The 17,133-nt window shown below is 18.6% G+C and overlaps 6 protein-coding genes across 6 annotated transcripts; 4 read left to right on the forward strand and 2 right to left on the reverse strand.

Annotated features, from left to right (window-relative positions):
- Positions 1 to 435: 435 nt before the first annotated feature.
- On the reverse strand, positions 436 to 1,102 carry SRAE_2000527900 (Hypothetical protein; the record flags this gene model as incomplete). Its single annotated transcript, XM_024644275.1, has 2 exons — positions 436 to 950; positions 991 to 1,102. The coding sequence occupies 2 exons, from the start codon at positions 1,100 to 1,102 to the stop codon at positions 436 to 438; spliced, it is 627 nt and encodes a 208-aa protein (XP_024509850.1).
- A 1,955-nt stretch (positions 1,103 to 3,057) lies between these two features.
- SRAE_2000528000 (Hypothetical protein) lies at positions 3,058 to 3,661 on the reverse strand (the record flags this gene model as incomplete). The annotated part of the gene is made up of 2 exons (XM_024644276.1): positions 3,058 to 3,473; positions 3,514 to 3,661. 2 exons carry the CDS (start codon positions 3,659 to 3,661, stop codon positions 3,058 to 3,060), a joined length of 564 nt encoding a protein of 187 aa, XP_024509851.1.
- Positions 3,662 to 7,383: 3,722 nt separating this feature from the next.
- Positions 7,384 to 9,778, forward strand: SRAE_2000528100 (Hypothetical protein; the record flags this gene model as incomplete). The annotated part of the gene is made up of 2 exons (XM_024644277.1): positions 7,384 to 7,740; positions 7,781 to 9,778. The coding sequence occupies 2 exons, from the start codon at positions 7,384 to 7,386 to the stop codon at positions 9,776 to 9,778; spliced, it is 2,355 nt and encodes a 784-aa protein (XP_024509852.1).
- Positions 9,779 to 11,770: 1,992 nt separating this feature from the next.
- SRAE_2000528200 (Astacin-like metalloendopeptidase) lies at positions 11,771 to 13,259 on the forward strand (the record flags this gene model as incomplete). Its single annotated transcript, XM_024644278.1, has 2 exons — positions 11,771 to 11,827; positions 11,865 to 13,259. The coding sequence occupies 2 exons, from the start codon at positions 11,771 to 11,773 to the stop codon at positions 13,257 to 13,259; spliced, it is 1,452 nt and encodes a 483-aa protein (XP_024509853.1).
- A 1,339-nt stretch (positions 13,260 to 14,598) lies between these two features.
- SRAE_2000528300 (Astacin-like metalloendopeptidase) lies at positions 14,599 to 15,832 on the forward strand (the record flags this gene model as incomplete). Its single annotated transcript, XM_024644279.1, has 2 exons — positions 14,599 to 14,658; positions 14,702 to 15,832. The coding sequence occupies 2 exons, from the start codon at positions 14,599 to 14,601 to the stop codon at positions 15,830 to 15,832; spliced, it is 1,191 nt and encodes a 396-aa protein (XP_024509854.1).
- A 454-nt stretch (positions 15,833 to 16,286) lies between these two features.
- SRAE_2000528400 (Hypothetical protein) lies at positions 16,287 to 16,814 on the forward strand (the record flags this gene model as incomplete). Its single annotated transcript, XM_024644280.1, has 1 exon — positions 16,287 to 16,814. One exon carries the CDS (start codon positions 16,287 to 16,289, stop codon positions 16,812 to 16,814), a length of 528 nt encoding a protein of 175 aa, XP_024509855.1.
- Between the last annotated feature and the right edge of the window lie 319 nt (positions 16,815 to 17,133).

Consider the following 17,133-nt stretch of genomic DNA (forward strand, 5'->3'; position numbering starts at 1 on the left):
AATAATATCAAAAAAGTAAAAATATTTTAGATTTTATTATAACTATAGTTTTTATTTTTTTACATTATAGTTTTTTGTTATGAAGTAAAATTTAATAAAAATTTAGAATAAATTAAAAAAATTCAAGGATAATCATTGATAATAAAATAAGAAAGTGACAAACAAATTTTTTTGATTGTTTAAAACATATAATAAATGGAAAGAATATCAAATATTTTCATTTTTTTTTATATTAAAATTTTTTAAAACTCTGTAAAATTTATATCAACGAGTTGACTTATATCATGCTAATATAATTTTTATTAACTAATACTAAAAAAATTATTTAAATGTATATTTTATTTTTAACACTTTTACAATATATAAATACATATTTTTTAAAAATTTATAAAAATAAATTGTTTTATATTTTGCTTATAAGTTTAATCTAAAATTTTAATGTACTTCTTGATTCATTGAAGGTTCTTCATTGTCCATTTTTTCTTGATCATTGTCATCCGTTTCTTCTTCCACTTCTTCACTAATTATTTCGTCTTCTCTTGGAGCGTGATAGTAATAATCTTCAGAGTCGTCATTTTCATTAAGATCACTTTCTTCTTCAGGTTTTACAGTAGTAGTAGTTGTTGATTGTCGTTTTCTATCTTCTTCTTGTCGTTTTCTTTCTTCTTCTTTTCTAATTCTTTCTATGGCTTCTTTTCGTCTTCTTTCACGTTCTTGACGTTGTCTTTCTAATATTCTTTGTTTTTGTTGATACAATTGTTGTTGAAGTTGTCTTATTTGTTGTTCTAATCTTCTTAGTTCCTGTGCTCTTTGTTGTCGTTGAGCATTTCTTTGTTGTTGTATTCTTTGTAATTGGGGTCTCTGTTGTGGTGGCCTTCTTTGAACTGGAGGTCTAATAATTCTTCCACCTCTACCGGATTGCCTTTTTTGTCTTTCTACATTATAATTTCCTTTATAATTGTTTAAAATGTTTAACTTCTACAATCTTACCTTTATTTTGAAAAGTTAACAAATCATTTTCTTTAAAAGTTTTAGAATTAATTGAATTAATATTAATTAGAATTGTTAAAAAGAAAAATAGTAATTTTTCCAAATGATACATACTTTAAAGTTTATATGTATAATTTTCTCAAATTAATGGTTTTTATAAGTAAAAATTTACCTTCAAAAAATTATTATTCTTTTACAGGTGTAAAAAAATAACACTCTTAAAAATATATTTTTTACAAAAATATTTTAAATTAACTTTTTTTTTGCACTATTTTGTTTTAAAATCAAATATAAAATATTATTATAAAACTATCTTGTGTTATATTTTATTTTAACAAATTTCTAAACATTTGAATATAAATATCTTATAATTTATTACATTTTTAACAAAAAAAAAATTTTTATTGTTAATGTAATCACTTATTTTAAATAAATAAAAGCAACAATATATTTTTATAAGTTAGTATCAAGGAGGTAAAAATATTTATAGCACTATTTTTATATATTTTTACATTCTTTTTTATTTTTATAGTATGCAGAAAAATAAATCAAAAGAATTTGATAAATTTGGTAATAAGTTAAATAGATTTCAAAAAGAAATACTTCTAATATTCATTTAAACATAAATTTTTATCTTTAGTTACTATAAGAAATCATTTTTGATTTGTTGTAGTAACATCAATAGTTGTCGGAAAGGTAGTGATAGTAGCTGTGGATGTTCTTAATAGTTTTTGTTTTTTTTTTTCTAAACTTATGTCAACGTTTTTTTCTTTTTACATACCATATTTTGTTTTTATAGCACTTGTTTCTTTAATTCTTATTATTATAATTCTGCTATTTTTCGATGGTTTTTTTGCTGATGTCTACTTTTTTATAATGAAGTTTTTTGGTGAGATCTTTGTTGTGATGGTCATTGTTAAATTTAACAATTTAGAAAATATTTTATTTTTTAGCATGTTTTTTGCCATTCTAATTTATCTATCATTATGTTTAAAAATGATATTCAGACAGTCTACCACTATTAAAAAACCGATAAATTATTTTGATAAAAATTCTTTGTATTTATTTAATTTTAAAGACTTAAATATTATGGAGATAATGAATAACTAAATCTATCAAAAAATTGTAAGCATGGAAAGTATTATTTATTTTAAGCTATATATACTGTACAGTTAATATATATAACTTTTGCAAGTTAAAACTTTCTATAAAAAAAAATTTGTTTTATAATAATTTTTATTTTATAAAATCTGTAAGAAGTATTATATTTTGATTATGAAAATGCATTTTTTACAAAAAATTATTGTTATCATAGCTTTTTTTTCTTAAATATTCATTAAATCTTTTTTATTCTAATATTTTAAATTCAGATAATTTTTTTTCACTCTACTTTTAAATAAAGTAAAATAATTGAAATTTATTACAATAAAAATATTGCTTAATTATAAATTAATAAAATTTTAAAAGTAATTTTAATTATTTATAGTTTAAGAAAATTCTCAAACACTTATAAATAATTTTAATTTCATTACGTTTTCTAATAAAAAATGGTATAATTATTTGTGCGATTTTTTTTTTGATAAAGAAATAGAATGAATTATAATATCAATGAGTAATATCATGACGATAAAAATATTTAACACAATATTTTATATTCTTCTTGTATTAATTTTTTTTGTATAGAAAGTCTGAAAAAAGTTATATTATTTTAAATTTGTTTTTTTTAAATATAAATTATATATAAGATATAGAAAAAATTTATCAATAAAAGCATAAAATTATTAATATACATTTAGAATAAAATAAATACATTTTTTACACCAATTATTTAAAAAAAAAACATTTTCAAATAGTAATAAATCAAATTTTTTTATTCACAATTATATATATTTAAGCAAAAATCAAATAAAATGTTTTCATATGATGAATTACAAATTATTTGCAAAATAAATTAATAATTGTGAAAAAAAACTATTGAAATATATTAATTTCTTAACGATTTTTATTATCTATTTCAATTTAAAATAAATTTGTCCTAAAATTTTTTTATAATCATCATTTAAATTTTCATTGATATGGCACATTTGCTTGATCTTGATCTAAATCCTGATTATCATAAGGATTATAATCATAATCATAGTCTAAAGGTAATTCATCATCAACAGTAGCTTCTGGAGAAACTGTTGTTGTAGTAGACTTTAATGCTTGCTTTCTTTCTTCTTCTCTTCTAGCTCTTTCTAAGCGTTCTTTTTCTCTTCTTTCACGTTGTTTAAGTAGATTCGATAAAAATTGTTTTCTTCGACGTTGTTGTAATATTCTTTGCTCTTCTAACCACTGTTGTTGTTTTCTTTGTCGTTGTGCTCTTTGTTGTTGTGCTCTTTGTTGTTGTACTCTTTGTTGTTGTGTTTTTCTTTGAGGTGATATTCTTGGAGTTCTTCTACCTTGTCTTGCTTGCCTTTTTTGTCTTTCTACATTATAATTTCCTTTATAATTGTTTAAAATGTTTAACTTCTACAATCTTACCTTTATTTTCAGAAGTTAGCAAATCATTTTGTTGAAAAGTTTTAAAATTAATTAAATTAAAATTACTTGAATCTTGAAGAGAGTATAAATAATTAATATTAACTAGAATTGTTAAAAAGAAAAATAGTAATCTTTCCAAATGATACATACTTTGAAGTTAATATGTATAATTTTCTCAAATTAATGGTTTTTATAAGTAAAAATTGACCTTCAAAGCAATTTTTATTTTTTATCACCTGTAAAAAGAAAACAAAAATATGTTCTAAAAATATATTTAAAAAATTTTTTTTCAAATAAAACAATTTGTGAGATATCATTTAATTTTGTTATATTAAGTGATAAAAGTAAATTAAATTGAGATTCCTATGAAAAAATCGTTTTTAACAACTTTGGTAAATGTTGAAAGTTTATTCATATTTTATTTAACAAAAATATTTCTAATTTATTTATCAATATTTTAAAATAAAATGTATATTATTTAAAAAAATTAACCTATGTTATTTATTATTTTAGCAAATTTTTAAACATTTACTTCAAATTATTTTTTTATTTGATTGCATTTTTAACAACAAAAAAAAATAATATAATTGTTGGTACAATCACCTATTTTAAGTAAAGAATAATAATTAAATATATTATTTTAAAGATTGTATACAGAATGTAAAATATCTATCATAACATTATATAATCTCTTTTCATTAATTTCCTAATTTTAGTATTTTTTTTTAATTTTTTCATTAACAATTGTATAGTTTTTTCTTTGTTCCTGAATATTTTTATTATATGAGAAATAAAAAATAAAACATATAATAAAATTTTAAAATAAAATAATTATATCTTTTAAAACTGATATTTTTAATTTAAATTTTATATTATATAAGAAAAAAATTTTTTTTAAATGTATTAAAATAAAAATGAAATCTTTTGTTGTTAATTATCTTAAAAAAATTATATAAAATAACAATTATTTTGCACTTTTTTTTTACTTATAATTATATATACTTTTTAAATTGTTAAAACATTTTAAATCATCGTTTTAAAGAATAAATAAAGTTTAAATTAATTTTCATAATATTATATAACAAAAGACATTGTTAAAATAAACAATTGCTTTCTTTTTATATCATCTACACATTTTTATATAAAAAAAATTATAATAATTTTAAAGATTAAATGTTATTCTTATCATATATTATTATGCCATATTATTTTGTTATATGATCTATAATTAATATAAGTTATATAATAATTTGTAAATTATATAAACATATCATATTACTTTTATTTAAATTATTAATATTATATTGTATTTAAATTTAAGTAATACAAAAAAAATATATAATCTTTCTTTAAAAAGTAATTAATATTGAATAAAAAAAAAGAAAGAAAAATAAAAGACATTCTCTTGATTGAAATGAATAAAAGGAGGCATCTTAAAATATCTCCATTATGTTTTTATATTTAATAATTAAATCAAACATTAATTCATTAATACAAAATTTATTTCAAAGAATGAATGATTTTGGATGTCGGTAAAGTATAGTCTAAAACATTATAAAATAATGTTTACAATAAATGATTTTTTTTGTTATTATATATTTTGAAATAAGAAAATAATGTACGTAAAATATATTTTTTTTTATTTAAATATAAAATATAGTGCAATTGATCATACAATGGATTAAAATATAATATTATATAAATTTAAAAATAAAATACTAAAAAATAAGAATAGCTTTTTTAATAGTGAGAAAAAAAATGATTTATATTTTGTAACACTTTTAAGTATTACGGTTAAATCATATTTTGTGATAATCATAAATATATTTCTTACTTTTAGTTATAAAAGGAATATATTGTTATTATTATAAATTTATTTTTTAAAAAAATATTATTCAAAAGTATACAAGATTATATATCTTGTTTTTTTAAAAAAAAACAACATAACTGATAAAAGTAATAATTTTAATTTCACCTTTTTTAATCTTATCAATAAATTTTAATAATACATATTTATTGAATTTTTTGAAGTACTGTGAAAATGGTATAAATATATTATCATAAATTATTTAAAATTAATATATGATTTTAATAAATTAATATTTACATATGCATTAACAAAATTTAAACTTATTAATATTATATCTTAAATGTTATAATTAAATTTTTTAAGGATAAAATTAAAAATTGTTTATGAATAAATAATATTCAGGCAACTTAAATGATGTTCTCTAATTTTATTAATTATTTGTGTTCTTTTATACAAAAATTAAAAAGAATAAATTTTATATTTATATGATTAAATTAAATTTAATCAAAATCCATATGATAATTATTATACCAATTAATAAGTTTTTAAAAAAAAGTATTTTATAATTCTTTTAAAAAATTTTTGTTAAATTTTGACATTAACATTCTTTATATTTTTAAATATGTTATAATTTAGGCGGTTTGTTTAATGTTATAAAAAAAAATATTTATAATATCATTCTCAGATAATCATTTACAACTACTTGTAAAGTATTTATTATAAAATAATAACATTTATTTTTGAAAAGAGGAAGATACAAACTATATAACTATTTGGATGTTTTATTTTTATTTCTTTATATATATTATTGTTCGAATATTTTAATTTTTTTTTAATTTGCTTGTGAATTAATTTGTCTATGCCCACAATCTTTCTTTTTTTTTTATTATAAAAGCATTTTCTACTGATCTTTTTAAATCATTTATTACATTTATATAACTGATGATTTTATTCATTTAAATGTTTCTATACTAAATTGTGTTAATGATATTATATGACAAAAACAACTTTGTTATCAATTTATTATAAAAGTCTTATGTAAGTTTTCTAAATTAAAATAACAATAAAATAAATTTTAGATACAATAGTAATTAAAAAATATATATACTTTGATATATGTTAATAAGTTTGATAAAAATTATAAGATAGATAAAAAATAAAATTTATTATTATATTTAAATTAATAAATAGTAACGTTTTGATTATTAAATATATACCAATTACATTAACTATTACATGTATTAATGTTTTATTTATTATATAAAATAAAGATAACTTTTTATAAATAGACCAAACTTTTAAGATCACTTTTGTTAATTCATGTGAAAGTAAATTTGTACCTTCAAAATTACATTGTAACATTCACATTAAAATCTTTATTTCTTAAAAAATAAAAAAAAAAGATATATAATAATAGATTTTTTTTTAATTTAAAACATAGTCACAATATTTCTGTTGTATGTTTTTAAAATATATATAATATTTATACTTTGATTTCTCATATAAAATTTTTTTTTAAATTTATATTTGTTTAACAGATTTATATTCTTAAAAAAATTTTTAATACTAATTATTTTAAATACATTTTTTATTATTTTTAAAAACACCTGTGATTTAGTTAAATTTTTATCATAACATATTGTCTAAATGTTTAACATACTATGTAATATATGTTTAAAATAAATTCATGGAAGTATTTTAAAATTAAATTGATCATTTTTTTTTCAAAAAGTATATAGAAATGGTTTTAATACATCTTTCTAATTATCAATTATATACATTTACTTTTAACATCTTTTGATAATAAAATTTTTTTTTTATACATATTAATGTATAATATGTAATAGGATACGGTAGACAACTATTAATTTATGTTTATACAATTAAAAATAGTTTATATTCATTAAATTTTTAAAATCTTTTATAATTTTTTTCTTAATTTTGCCGACAATCATCTTTTCTCATTAGCATGATAAACGTTATTATTTTTTATTATATACTATTAAAATGTTTTGTAAAAAAAAATTTTTTTATTATAGAAATATTTATTAGAAGTAAAAATGCTAACAATAGGGAAATCATTTAATTGTTATTTTTGTCTATATACCACTAATGATCCTGAACGATGTAAAGAACATGAATTTTACACTCATGTTGTTGGAGTTTTTTTTCCTCCTACACCAGGAATAATTCCTGATTATCAAATTTATCCTTATAGAGAACCTACACCAGAAGAGGAACAAATTACTCCATGTGTTATTAAAGAATGTGAAAGTATTATAACAGGAAAAAATTTAACAAGACATGTTATGAATCGTCATTGTAATGATACTCCACCATTTCAATGTAAATATTGTTTTAGATTTTACAATAATCATGTTTCAGTTCTTCAACATGCCGTTGAATGTAATCTTGGAGTAAGTTTTAAACAAAAATAAACTATAAATTTATTTCTAGGCTATTGATAAATATTTTCATTCAAATGAATTGAAACTTTTAAATTTATGTGTTAATAATAAAAAAGCATTCAATATTTACAAGGAATGTTTTGATACATATCTTAAAAATGATATTAAGTATAATCCTCAAGAATATGATAAAAAAAGTAATGATTATATATCATTTCCAGAAAGTACTGTTGGATTAACTATAACATTAATTCAACGTTTGTTGAATGCATTTTTTAAAGATAAATTAATACAAAGACATCAATTGGAAAAAACATTTTTAGTTACTGATCGTAATAACTTTGATCAGATGTATAATTTTTTTCATTGTATTGCTTCATTATTTCCAGAAATTTTTAATTCATTGGTTCCAATAATTGAATGTTGTGAAAATCGTTATACAAATCCAACTCTTTGCAATTGTAATAAATTAATAATTAATAATTTACCAACAAATAACAAAGAAAATAATTTTCTTGATTTACAAATTAGTATACCACCATTTGTTCAAGCACCAGATGGTACTTATCATTATGCCTTAAATCCAAATACCTTTTTTATTAATGGTACACATAAATTTTTTAAAATAATTGATGGTATAAATCTTGATAGTGATGGAGTTTATGGAGCACTTTTATCATCAGCTATTTATGCTGATATTTTTGAATTTATGAAAATGAATGATGAAAATCTTAATAAACAATTAATAAATATTGGTTATGATAACTATAGAGATCGTTGGGAATTGATAAATATGATAAGAAAAAAATGCTTTTTTTTAATTAATGGTAGAGATCCAGAGGAAGGTGAAAAAATGGTCCTTCTAAATGATACTGTATTTTTACCAACATGTACTTTTACTGATGATAGCAAAGCAGAATTTTTAAAAAATTGGCTTGAAGAAGTTAATACATATTATTGTATTGAAAATTCTGATATGAATTTTATTAAATGTATTAATCCAATGTTACCATTTTTAGATAACATTAATTATAATAATAACTTCAGAAATAGATATAGTGAACCTACTGCTTCTTCAAGATTAGCAATAGCTTTAAAAAAAGTGTTTTCTTTGTATACTTCTGCTCCAGATGAAGTAGTTGATGATTGTCTTAAAAAAGTTGATTTAACACATATTTACTTTTGTGTTGCAAATGAGCAGGAAAGTTCTTATTACGATAATTATAACTACGAAATGTATGACAACAACGATGAAATTAATATTGAAATGAATGTTCTTAGTCATCGTGTTCAACAAATTGAATTAAACTTTTTTGAACCACAAAATGATAATGACGATGAAAAAGTAGAATTTGATGACAAACAAATGGAAATTCCATCTAGTGATTTTGATCAATACGAAATTCTTGACAAACTTATGGATGCACTTCCAGATAATGGGCTTTTGATGGATACATTCAAAGAAAGTACTAATGAAGCTATTGAAAATTATGATACTTTATATACTCCAGAAGAAGATTCTATTGAAAATACCATAAATTCAGTTGATGATTTAGATAGTCAAAATAATTATTTTGACACTGATTGGGATCATACGACAAAAATGAATTTTGAAGTAAGTTTAGATACAGTTAAAAATTCAAAAAATGTCACATTTAATGAGAATTACTCTGTTGACTTATCAGTGAATACTATTACTAATCATAAAGCAAACATACAAAATCAACCCATGGATTTATCTATAAACTCATCAAATCAATGGATGTTAATAGATCCTACAAACAATCATCAATCAGAAAGAAACATAGATAATCAAATTACGAATTATGAAAACAATTCATTTTTGGGTCATATTAATATTTTAAATAGCAACGTAAATTCATATCACAATTTACCGGCAAACATGCGCAACATAAATGACATATTTTTTCAAAACATATTTAAGATACATGAACATGTAACAAGAAATTTATCAGATATCGGTAAAGGATCAAAAAATAATAAAATATTAAATAAAACTATTCAAAAAAGTAATTATAGAAAATAATAATTATTTAAGAATATCAATAATAAGTTTAAAAAAATTTAAAATGTTTTTTGTTTTTTTAATATTAATTAAAAAAATACACAATTTTTGTTATTTTTTACGTTTTTTTCTTTTTAATTATATGAAATATAAAATTTTAAAACAACTATTGTTTTTATAATATTTTATTGGTTACAAGAATTGTAGAACAAAATGATAAGTATTTACAAATCATAATAATATAAATGTAGGCGGAGTCCAAGAAATGTGATAAAATTATGTCTACTATCATTATATATTACTTTTAAATTATCAATATGTTCATGTATTACCATATTCTGAAAAATACAAATTTTAATAGTTAATCCAAAATGATTTTAAAAAAAATTAATTAAAAATTTAAAAGTACAAAATTAGACAATATTATTTTAAATGATATTAATTTAAAAACTACTATACTGTCTTAAATTAAAATGATACAACAAAGATAAAGTTTTTAATACTAATAAGATTTTTTTTGACAGTAAATTAAGCTCTGCAATTAAAAATAAGTTTGATAATAATCATGGTAAAAAAGAATCAAGTGTTTAATATAATTTCAATTATCAAAGCACTGTAAACTCATTTGATAGTATAAGTTCTAATGATATTTTATTTTCTGAATTTGTTACTACTTCTATTGATTGAAAATATTTAAATATTAAAAATGTTTTTACTCCTTAAAGTATTAAAAATTCTAAAAGTATTTCAAATATCAAAAATATATAAAATAATATAGATATTAAAAGTATGAGACATATCAACAATGCTACACCATCTCAAATATTGCAACTCTCAAGAATAAAACATTATCAAAATTATTCAAATGTTGTTGTTTATACTTGTGGTAACAATTATAAAAATATTGATAATGTATTAAAATCTAAAAATAACCAAGATAATTTAAATTCTATAAATAGTTTAGAATCTTATAAAATTTAGATACTCTAATTAAATCAGTTGGAAAAGGTTTTTTTGAATCTAATGTTAATAAAAATAAATGTGTTCCAGACTTTGAAAGTAATCAAAATACTAAAATTATTTTAAATACTCATAAAAATTTATATGCAATATATTTTTATAAAAATTCAAGTTCTAAATATAAATTAATTGAAGAAAGCTATTTATGTTATCTAAACATTAATCGATGAAGATGTTTCAGATGTCACAAATAGGTAAACAAATGCAGATATTTTAGATTGCGGAACAGTTTCTAAACTTAAAAAATCAATTACGTGTACTATTTGAGAATCTAGAAATATTTAAGTTTATGAAAATATAATCAGTAAAAAAATTAATTTATTTTTTATAATTTTATAATTTGGAAAAAGTTATGTATGTTTTAAATAAAATGACAAATAAATAACTTAGATTTCTATTAAATAAAAGTATTTCTTAAATAATATTTTATTCAGAATTGGAAAAAATCGTTAAAAGTTTTTTATGTCTTTTATTATATATATAAAACTTATATTTATTTCCATAATTCATATTTTTTATATTATTAACACATATTATTTCATAAACAATTGTACATATGCCATATCATAAAATAACTGTTAATATATTTTTAAATATTATTTTATTTGAAAAAAAAATTATAAATTGATAATATTTATGTTCATTGTAATTTTTTTTATATTAATATTTTTATCATTATTTAATGCTAAAAAATATAGTATACAAAAGGTATATTTATTTTTCAATAAAACAAATTAACAAATAAATGTCACCAAATATTTCAATTTACCAAGATACACATTAGTCATTATAATACTTTAATATATTTTAATCTTTATAAAAATGTTTTTGTGATAAAAATAAATTGAAAAATTACATTTTTAAAAAATTCTCTAATATATTATAGTTATTTTATATTAAAAGTTAATAAAAATTAATTTATTTATGTTTAAACAAGTGATAAAATTAAAAGTATAAATTTGTTATTGAATATAGATTATCGTTCTTTAGAATATGATATTTTTAAAATCAATCTGGACATATATAGTTTTTATTAATGTTATTAAATCTGTATGTTAAGGACATATTTTTTACATTAATTTTTTAGAAAACTAATAATCAATCAGATGAAAGTAGACTTATTCAAGAACAAATTATAAATGATTATAAAAATACTAAAGAAACAATAAAAACTTTAAATAAAATTGAAAACAAAATTTTTCAGGAAACAAATAGTAATAGTTTGTTAATAGCTGAAAACACAATTGTTCAAAATAACAAAAAAAATGATACAACTTTTGAATTTGAAGATGCTATGGAAAATTCTGAATTATATGAAGGTGATATTATGCTTACCAGTAGTCAATCAAAACATATTATTGATGTTGCTGAATCAATTGCAGCAAAAAAAAATGTTGATGTTTCCAAAATAATAAAACATGACAATAATAGAAATAAAAGAAAGATTACAACATTAAGAAGACATAAATGGACATTTCCTATAAAATATTATGTAGATGATTTTGTTTCTGAAAGTTTGGTTGACAAAGGAATAAAAATAATTGAAGAGGAAACATGTGTAAAATTTACCAAAAGTAATGGTCCAATACATGGTGAACCAGGATTAATTTATTATTATGGAAAAGGTTGTTGGAGTTATGTTGGAAAAGAAAATGATTATCATTTTCAATCTATAAGCATTGGTCGTGGATGTCAAAATGTAGGAGTTATTCAACATGAAACACTTCATGCTTTAGGTTTAAATCACGAACATGATCGTGTTGATAGAGATTCTTACATAAAAATATTTATGGAAAATGTTGATTATTATGAAAAATATAATTTTTTTAAAATATCTCCACAAGATACTTCAACATATGGTATTCCTTATGATTATGGTTCTATAATGCATTATGATACATATGCTTTTAGCAAAAATAAACAAAAAACAATGGTTCCAATAATATTAATATACGAAAAAACAATTGGTACCATTGAAAAAATGTCTTTTGACGATATAAAAATGGTAAATTTACATTATTGTACTGGAGAATGTTATAATTCATTAACTTGTTATAATGGTGGATATCAGGATCCTAAAAATTGTCAAAAATGTAGATGTGTTGATGGATTTGCAGGCAAACAATGTGATGAAATACCATCACATAATTCAGAATGTCCTTCAACATGCTATAATGTCTCACCTAAACAGGAATCAATTGAAATTTCAGGAATGAAAAATTGTATTATTCATCTAAGAGCTAATAAGGGTGAAAAAATAAATTTAATAATTGAAAAAGCATATTTTGATTATAAAAAAAATGTTTGTATTTCTAAAAATTCTTTAGAAATCAAGTATTTTGAAGATAAAACAACTACTGGGGCACGATTTTGTGGTTATGATACTAATATTCAAATTATATCAAAAAATCATCATATCGTTGTAATGTATTCAAGTATTGGAATTAATAATAATATTAAAATAACATTTAAAAAATATTAATTTTTAAAATAGTTTTTTTTTTTTAATTATTGTACTACATTTATCAATAAACTATCCACATATCAATGTAATAAAATATTTAAAGTTACATATTATAATATATTTACAATGAATTAATAACTATGATACAATTTTAATAACAAACCAAATATTTAAATTATGAAATAAAAATATTAAAACGTACTTTTATATTTTTTAGATAAATCTATTATGTTAAACAAAAAAAAAATTATTATTTTTATCTATAAATATATGTTTTATAAAGTCAAGCATAACTTAAAAAATAAAATTTCTAATACTATCAAGTTTATTATTTTTGTCTATTCTGTTAACTGCTGCTAATAAAATAATAAAAAAAATTTTACAGCAATAAGATAAAAGAATAACAAGTAGTGATAGAAAATTAAAAATATAAAAAAAATATTTGTAAGTTATATTAAATATAATATAATACCATTTAGATAACCTTCTTATAAATAATACAACTCAGGAGATTGTGAATATAGTTATGAGAATTATTTTCAATGTTAAAAATAATTCAAATATCATTTTCACAGTCCACTGAGTATAAATAAATAAATTTTAAAATATTTACTTTAACTTTTTCTAAAATATGGTATATGATTATGAAACAAATATTAAATTGTATCTTAAAAATGATCTTCTTCTTATCAATAGTATAGGAAAATAAAAAATATATGTTAAAAAAAATCACAAAATATTTTATAAATATTTATAAAAAGTAGTCAAATTCAATTCCTACCTGGTATCTCTTTAGAAATATATTATATAATTATCCAATAAAGTTATTAATCGTCATATTAAGTTTGAAAAATGAAAACTTTATAAAATATTTATCTAAAAATTGTTTGAAAAAATATTAAAAAATCCACTTAATTTACTGATAAAAATCGTTAATAAAATATTTACTGCTAACATTTATATATAATGAATATCACAAATATATTTAGAATAAATTATAATCTTATCAGAATCAAAAAAAATTTTTTTAAATAAAAAATTATTTAATAGATAAAATAAAAATTTAAATACTGTTTCTTTATAAATATTTCCTCATTAAAATTTATGTGTTAATTTATTTTTTATAAAAAAAATATTTTGATCTATTACTGCAATTATTTTATTGTTTACAAATAATTTTAACCTTTATTTTATTCACATTTCAAAATTATTATTTAATATAATTAATTTTTGTTAAAATGAATTATTTTTGTACTATATAAAAAAATTTTTTTTAACAAATATTAAAAAATGTTTGATATAAAATAATTATTTACCAAAAACATTAAAAATTTTAAAGCAAACTTAAATTTTAAAAATGTTAAGTGTTAAAAAATTTATTATTTTTTTTATATTTAATATTATAGTTATTAAAAATGTAAGTTTTTAAAATTATAAAATTAATATATGTATATATATAGCAAAAATTTTCAGAAACCGAAAATGAAAGTTATGTTGAGTCAAAGGAAGAATTTATTAAACAAAAAGAGTGTCTAAGTATGAATTTACCATATAGATGGGATACAAATATTAATTATATTGTTGGAAAAGATATTGATGAAAAAAAAATATATGAAGCATTGAAAAATATTGAAAATGAGACATGTTTTAAATTTAAAAGAGTTTTAAAAAAATTTTCAAATACACAAGGTATAATTTATAATATTTCAACATTTTATGGAAGTTTTATTGGTAGAGTTGTAAAAAATGGTTATCAATATATTTATTTAAGAAGAGGTGCTGAAAAAGATATTGGTTTAATACAATATGCAACTCTTAATACATTAGGAATGCACAATGAACATATGCGTCCAGATAGAGGAAAATATATTAGAGTTAATTATGAAAATATTGATGAAAGTGCAATGATAGAATTTTATATATTAAATGGTAGTAATATAAATTCATATGAAATAGATTATGATTTTGGTTCACTTCTTCATTATGGTACTATTGCTTATAGTAAAGATCGCAAACCAACAATTGAAACATATATTGAAGGATATAATTATATGATTGGTCATCGTCAAAAACTTAGTTTTAATGATAATAAATTATTAAATATTCATTATTGTATTAATAAATGTAAAAGTAAAATATTATGTTATAATAGTGGTTATCAAGATCCTAAAAATTGTATACAATGTAAATGTCCAAATGGTTATAGTGGAATAAAATGTGAAAAAATAGTTAGAAATGGTAATGAATGTGGAAATTTACAAATTATTTCTACAAAAAATAGTTTTAAAAATATTCTTATTAAAGGTAATAAGTCATGTACATATCTTATTAAAGCACCAGATAATTATGTAATAAAATTAAATATAAAAAATGTTTTATTACCAAGACAAAAAGCATGTATTGAAAATAAAGGTTTAGAAATAAAGTATCGTAAAGATAAGGGTGCTATGGGTTTAAATTTATGTGATCGATATAAAGATATATATCTTAAATCAGAAGACAATAATGTATTAATACAATATAAAGGATATAGGCATATTGATACAGCTATTATTGAATTTAAACATATACCTAAAAAAAATTATTCTTAATACTTCAATATATTTTTAATTTATAATTAAAACTTGTATAAATATGTATTTGTTATTATACTATAAATTTTTAATATTTTTAAAATTTTTTTTAATAAATCTATTTATAAGTTATTTATATAAATTAATCAAATTTCTATTTTATAACATCTTCAAATAGACACAATACAAAAAGTTTACTAAAATTTTTATAGTATTTGTAAATTGTCTATTGCATTTATAATTTTACATTACTTTAAAAACGAAAACTTTAATTTTATAATTTTAATTAATATTATTCTACAACAACTAATATAATATTAGAATATTTTTCCAAACAAGAGTTTTTACTTTAAATTATAATATTTAATATTTAAATATTTTCTTAACTAAAAAAAAAATCTTATATGTCAAAATTTAATATAAATATTTAATTATTATTTATAATTTTTTAGATAATTAATAAATATTAATAATGCCAATAAACTTCAAACTTAGTGAATTTATTAATTTAAATAAATTTTTTGGAAAAAAACAAAAAAAAAATATTAATTCTTTTGAAGATACTTTTAATGAACATAATGATAAATGGAAAGAAGAACAAAAATCTTTTGAAAATTCATCTATTGAGGAGAAACGAAGTTTACTTTTAAAACAACAAGAAATGCTATCAAATTTATTTAAAAGTTTTAATATTCCTTCAGAATTACATAGTAATTATACATTACCAATTTTTTATGATTCTTTTAATAATATTTTGGATAATCATATAGTTGTTAATGATAAAATTATTGAAAATAATATAAAAAATGATGAATCAGGATGTTTACAAGAATCTGATAATAAAAGTATAAGTGTGAATAAAATTATAGAAAAATTTTCAAAAGGAGATGTTAAAGAACTCGAAATGGAGGATGAAAAAAATAGTATTATTGAAAAATTAGATAATTATGTAAATGAAAAAGTAATTCCATATTCTTATGGTTTTGATGATTGTATGTAAAATCAAAAAATAATTTGATTTTTGATTAAATATATTTTACATAATTATGCAGTTTTTTTTGAATAAAAATTCTTTTAATATCTTTATACAATTTTAATTAATCATATACTATTTTTTTTAATCAATTAAGTTGTACTTTTGATATAATATTTTGTACTATAAATTGTAAATATGTGAATAACAAAAGTTAATATTATATTGATACCAATTTAACGTCTCAACATAATATTAATAACGTATGTTTTGTAAACTAAAATTTATCAACTCAATCTTTATCTGTAGCAAATTTTTTATATTAATATTAGAAGAAACACTTAAA

This window comes from Strongyloides ratti (genome assembly GCF_001040885.1).
Source record: "Strongyloides ratti genome assembly S_ratti_ED321, chromosome : 2".
Lineage (NCBI taxonomy): Eukaryota > Metazoa > Nematoda > Chromadorea > Rhabditida > Strongyloididae > Strongyloides > Strongyloides ratti.